Here is a 6,149-nt window from a genome sequence, read left to right on the forward strand (position 1 = left end):
AACTGTATGTGACCCGCTGACCGGCTGCTACCGAGCAGAGGAAGAAAGTCAGAGAGGAAGAGGCTGTCAGGGAGTGTTGTGGGAGAAACAATGAACAGATAGAGGGAGAGATAAAAAGGCAGGGGAACTCAGAGCAGGAGTAAGTGATCTATTTACTGTCTGTCTTTTTGTTTTTGAATTCCTTAAAAACATTATATATTTTTTCGGATTGCATTTAGAATAAGCTTAAAACTAGATTGTTATTATTATAAACTCTTGACATTGTAATAGTCATTATATTTCTCTTTTGCAAACTTTTACATATCCCACTACGGATAAACGGCAACTATTTCAGTTCCTGCTCTCATTTTTTTATCATCATTTCTCTTCTGTTATCCAGCAGTGCATGTACTGTTAACCTTTTATCGCTGACAGTGTTTATTCATAACCGAACAGATGGTGAACTGGGTTAATAATCTGCCACTTTTGGAGTTAAATGAGAGGTGCAGGACCAGTTTAAGGGGGCGGGGGGCAGTTATTAGGGATAATTCTAATAACTGCCTGAAATAAGCATGTCCTGTTTTACACTGTAATGCAAACCCGAGAGTCTTTGTGTAACAGAGAAAAGCGGTGTGCTAGTGTGTAATGGAGGAGGCTGCAGGGCTACTGTTGTACAGGACACTCCGAGGTAAAATGGATGATGTCTGCAGAAAAATATATATAAGGAAAGGGTTAGGGTTAGGTAAGAAATACAACTCGAGCTATATGACAGGTAAATATGTAACAGACAGCAGAGTGGCACAGAAACGCTGAGTGCCTCTGCATTACTCGGTTTTGAGAACTTATTATTTATGGCTCTTTACATTCTGATATTTGCTGTGAGCATGGTGCGTTTTCCACCCCCCTCCAAGCTCTGCATCAGATCGATACAGAAACTGAAGCTGCTGAACTGACAACATGGCGATGTGTTTACCACCGGGGGCCAAAATACTGCTAGTTAAGATCAGAGGAGACTCAAGCCATGGAAGCTGATCCTCACCAGGGGAAAACCCTCTGAAATATTACCCTTAGTGTCTTTTTTCTATTATAATGAATATTATTGTTGTTGTAATCTGTGCTGGAAAACAGCAACAATGCGATTCTTTATTCTCTGATCAATGCTTCTATTCACGGCATAACATTAAACCGTCATTTGGTGAAATTAAATAGCTAAAATACATGTTTATGACTTCTTTTAAAAGTCAAAATTATGAGGCCGGCCATTATTAAGGAGAATACAAGTGGCGGTTTCATAATAGAATGATTTATTTTCTTATAATAAAAATGAAATAAAGAGATTGCAGCGTTTATTCCAAAATGAAATAGATATTTTTCTTTTTCTTTCATGTATACAATGTATGCACCATATGAAATGCATGCACTTCCCAAATAGATGTAGCTCACCATATCATAATGTGTATCCACGTTTAATTGAAGGTATAATACACACAAAACGTTTACACATAATTAGAAAAAAGGATGGTCGTGTCCTATAAAGTAAAATAAAAGTGCCCAAAAGACAGAAAGTACATTATCAAAAATTCAAAACTAAGCAGAATCTAAAAAAAAAGTTACTGTTGAATTATTTATTGAATATTTAAATATGTAGAACCTCCAATCCACATTTTAAGTTCTTTTTTAATGGTTTCTGTGTTTTCTATAGTGATTTGTTTAAAATTTAACTTTCTGCGTTACTCTCTCAGGGACCTTCGGCAGCCCCGGGCGGCGCGGGCGGCAGACGTACACGCGCTACCAGACGCTCGAGCTGGAGAAGGAGTTCCACTTCAACCGGTACCTCACGCGCAGACGGCGGATCGAGATCGCGCACGCGCTCTGCCTCACTGAGCGGCAGATCAAGATCTGGTTTCAGAACCGGAGGATGAAGTGGAAGAAAGAGAACAAGCTGATGAACTCCTCTTCTTCCTCATCCTCCTCTTCCTCCACGGTGAACGGTGCGGAGGAAGAGGAGAAACGGACGGAGTGAAAAAAAAGACTGATGTAAAAAAAAGACACTTGAAAAGAGGAAGATGGAGAAAAAGACATGGCGGTTAATCCCTTCCCATTTTCGTCCAGACTTGTGTCTGCTAGGAAACTCCTGGGAAAAGTAATTTAATTTAACTTTCTTTACCTGAGCAGTGGTGAAACATTGACAAAAAAGGAAGAAGGGGGAGAGGAATCCTTTTTGGATCCCTCATGAAATGTTTCCAACTCTTTGAGTAGTCTCAAAATAGGGAAATCATTCGTTAGAGACTCGTGAAGCAACCACGTGACTGTTGAAAACACATCTACAAATTAGAAACACAAAAATGACTTAAAATGTGAGAGGGGGTGGTGTTGTGTTTTAAGTATGCAGTAAATAAGTAACACGCCACACGTTTTGTTGCATTCCGAGAACACCACCTAACTTCTTATCCTACCTAGTTTTTATTTTTATTTTTGTCAAATATACTTCCTGTCTGTCAGGCACTTATTTGAAACTTAAGGACTCAACCCTCCTTTTTTTCTACTTATTTGTAAACGTGTTGTGTGTGTTGTACATTCAATTAACGTGCATACACACACGACGCGGGGAGGGAAAGCTATTTGAGGAGTGTATGTATGTCATGGTGTTCATATTTAAACTGTATAGAAATAAGCAAGGAAAAAATAATGTAAATGCGGGTCGGGAGGTTGGGGTGGGGGTGGGGGGGTTATTCTACCTTTCCAGGTGTTTTCCAACATAGAGGGGGTGTTAACCTACTGATGTTTTTCTCCAAACTACCTAAAGACGTTCAGGAAAGCGTTATATATATTTTATGGATTTTTACATTGTTTATGTTAGTGTTTTTGTCAAGTAATTACGTATACTACCTATGAGAAATGTTCAATAAAATGTTAAGTATGTATTGGTTAAGATTCTTCATGTTGTTTGTTTTTAGAGGATTTGTTTATAATAAAGACAACAGTAGCATTTTAGTTTTCAAAGTGAACCTCGAGGAATAGTTTCCTTTTGATTTAATGGCCCACTTACACCCGCACATAAAGACTCGTAAACCTTTTACCCTCTAAATCATGCACGCACATATTTACGGCAGAGAGAGGTAGCGCACGCGTTTTTTTTTCTTCCGGAAATGACAAGGGCGCGAGCTCTTGCTGATGGCCGGCTGCACTAATTGATTACCAGCCCAAAAGAGAAAGTTGACCTGTCCTCGAGCCGAGCAGCCAGACACGTCACACACACACGCACGCACGCACACACACACACACACACACACACACACACACACACACACACACACACACACACACACACACACACACACACACACACACACACACTTCACCCAGACAAAGTGGACAATGTCTTCGTGACCCTTTGAACTCGGCGTGTCCTCTGAGTGACCGGCGCGCTGGTTTCATCTCTCTGCAGTATAGCCGCTTGGGATTCAGTGACGCTAGCGCATAAACGCTAAAGGACCTGTTTTACCATTTAGCTGTTATTTCGTATGGTCGAGTAACATACACTTCAATACCATATGTGCCTGTGGCAACATTTGGTACTAATTATATTACCTAAAAACACACAATATGTATACTGCAGGGGCTGGGGTCGAACCACTGACCCTCTGATCGGTGGATCAGCCGTCTTTTAGACATTAGCTTATTTCTTGCAAATTATTTTCTGTGCCCATACATTAAAAAATGCACTGCAACAGCATTAGCAATCAACAGAAACTGCACCATTAAGTGGGGATGTTGCTCAGGAGGTAAATGCTTGTCCAACAATCAATGTTCTTGGGCAAATTACGGAACATTAGATAGCTTCTGTGCTACTTTGGTCGCTTTGCATTAAAGAGTCAACTCAATTAGATGTTATGTAATTCCATGTAGGCCTATAACACCTATCTAACACCGACACTTCATATATCAGAACATATCATACATGATATTCTAAAATGTATAACACACCTAGTCCTAAGCCTTTTTTTTTTTATTACATTACCATACTTTAGATTGTTTGAGCCTCTCAAATGCGTTCTGCATAAATACACTGCCATGTATTTATGTGTAGTTCAATATTCTAATTATTATTGTTATGAAATATATAGGGAATCTGATTTCTTCCAGTTGTGTTATCCAACTTGTTGTGCTGGCTACGCGGAATTGGAGTATAATATTCCGTTACAGGACATTAATAGACAGGAAACCCATTATAACTTTTGCATTTGACCTTCTATACCCCTTGGCTTACACAGAAATTGTATACCCTTAAATTAGACACACAGCATGAAAATGCTATTGTTACATTATTACAACACTCAATGAGTGTAACATTCTCTGATTTATTATTTCATTATACTATTTTGGAACTGATTTTTGCTGGAGATGTACAGGTCTTTCTCTTGTTGTCCTGCCGTATTTATTTTTTATATTCAGTTACTGCCAAGGTAATAGTTGACGTGGGTTCCCAGTAAATGGGTAAGCACACACAGCAGAAACAATTCAGACCTTGCTCAAAAATTCCAAAGTGGAAGTGTTGTAACAGACAGAGAAGCTGATGGCTGGCTGTGTGGTTATTGTTGAGGCTCCTCTTGCTGCTGCATTTTGAGCAGTGCATATGGCAGATGTTCTATGTTAAACAGTGAAAGGCTTCACTGTCACCCAGAGGACTCATTTGACAGACCAACACTTTCTAACTGCACACACGTGTTTGCTGTTTTCATGTTTTTGGCAAAGAATGGCTGAGACCTTTGTGTTGTCTGAGTATTCTGTCTACTTCTTGTTCCCCTAAATTAAAACAAGCTTTGTTTTAAGCTATGCCTCTAAATGTATGCAGCAATAGTTTTGAATTATATCATGAACTGGACAAAATCTTTAACATTTTAACTTAATATAAAACCCCCAAAAAACCTTACATCATCTGTGCACAGCTTGCAGTGAGGATGATTGTGTAGACAATGAATTGTGCTCACAGTTTCTGAACTTCAGAATATTCAGTGGCTGAGTGTATCCATGAACAATCTGAGCAGAAGCAGATTCAGGACGTACTCCATTCACAGGAATTGTGATGAATCCTAACAGCCAAACTGAACGGCTAACAGAAAGTCAAAATGAAGACAGTAGCCTAATAGGAATAGGAAACAAAATTGGGCAGAACAATCAAATCATCTGCTGCTTTGAAAGCTCATAGTCTAAATAAATCTGACTTCTTTTATCTGTTGAATTAGTTTTGGCCAAAGGAAGCTGTTTCGAGGCACAAATATCCAGTGGGCTGGTAATCTAAATATAACGAAGGGAATTTAACCAGAAGTGTGAGCCAACTGGGTCAGGGCCTCCTGTTGCTCTCGGGACATTTCTGGCACACATAGGCTTCTTTTTAGAACTGATCTTAAAACTGTAGTGAGATAAATAACAAATATGGCTTTTGTTTTGTGCATCCACTTTTAGAGCCTTCTGCATTTGTTTTATTTTGCCTGGTGACTTCCAGATTATTTCTCTTACAACTGCTGGTTCCTTTTGTCGACGTGTGACTCAGTGTGACAGCAGCTGTCTGAAATGTGGCCTGGAGCTGCACACACACATGCCAGAGAACATTAAGGCACACAGTCCTTCAAAGGGTGCATGCATTTTTATCACTTCTCACAAAGAGACCTGGAATCTGCACCATGTTCTCATCTGTGTGCATGTACATGTGTGTGTCAGAGCTTCAACGAAACATGCACACACTAAGAGGCCTTATGCAAACACTCACAGAGACACACACATACACACACTCAGCCAGACACACAGAGGCACCCTGGCTGAAATGCATCCCAAGCCGGGAATCAACAAATCATAAATCAGCAGATTTCCATCCAGTGTGGACGTCACAGATCAGGTTTAACATTCCTGCTCTGCAGCTGCAGACAGTGAGACACACACACACAGGCCAATCAGACACGACTCTGTGGCAATGGTTAAATGATTCTGGTTAAAGTTATGGCTAGTCATTTTAACAGTTTATTCCTAACACACTTCCTGGTTGACAAAAGCTTTATTATTTTAATCAGCATTATGTTTTTATATCCACGGTGTAGAGGATGTATGCACACTGCATTCAATATGTGGAACAGGAAACAGTTACCAATAAATATACATTAGTGTTTTTAGTC

The 6,149-nt window shown here is 39.7% G+C and overlaps 1 protein-coding gene across 1 annotated transcript in view; it reads left to right on the plus strand.

Annotated features, from left to right (window-relative positions):
• The window catches only part of hoxb6a (homeobox B6a), a 3,924-nt gene extending 1,023 nt beyond the window's left edge, over window positions 1-2,901 (plus strand). The window contains exon 2 of the mRNA XM_063903811.1: window positions 1,722-2,901. Coding sequence (XP_063759881.1) covers window positions 1,722-2,002 — 281 coding nt within the window. The 3' untranslated portion in view covers window positions 2,003-2,901. The remainder of the gene's footprint in view (window positions 1-1,721) is intronic.
• Window positions 2,902-6,149: the final 3,248 nt, after the last annotated feature.

Source organism: Eleginops maclovinus, chromosome 16 (genome assembly GCF_036324505.1).
Source record: "Eleginops maclovinus isolate JMC-PN-2008 ecotype Puerto Natales chromosome 16, JC_Emac_rtc_rv5, whole genome shotgun sequence".
Lineage (NCBI taxonomy): Eukaryota > Metazoa > Chordata > Actinopteri > Perciformes > Eleginopidae > Eleginops > Eleginops maclovinus.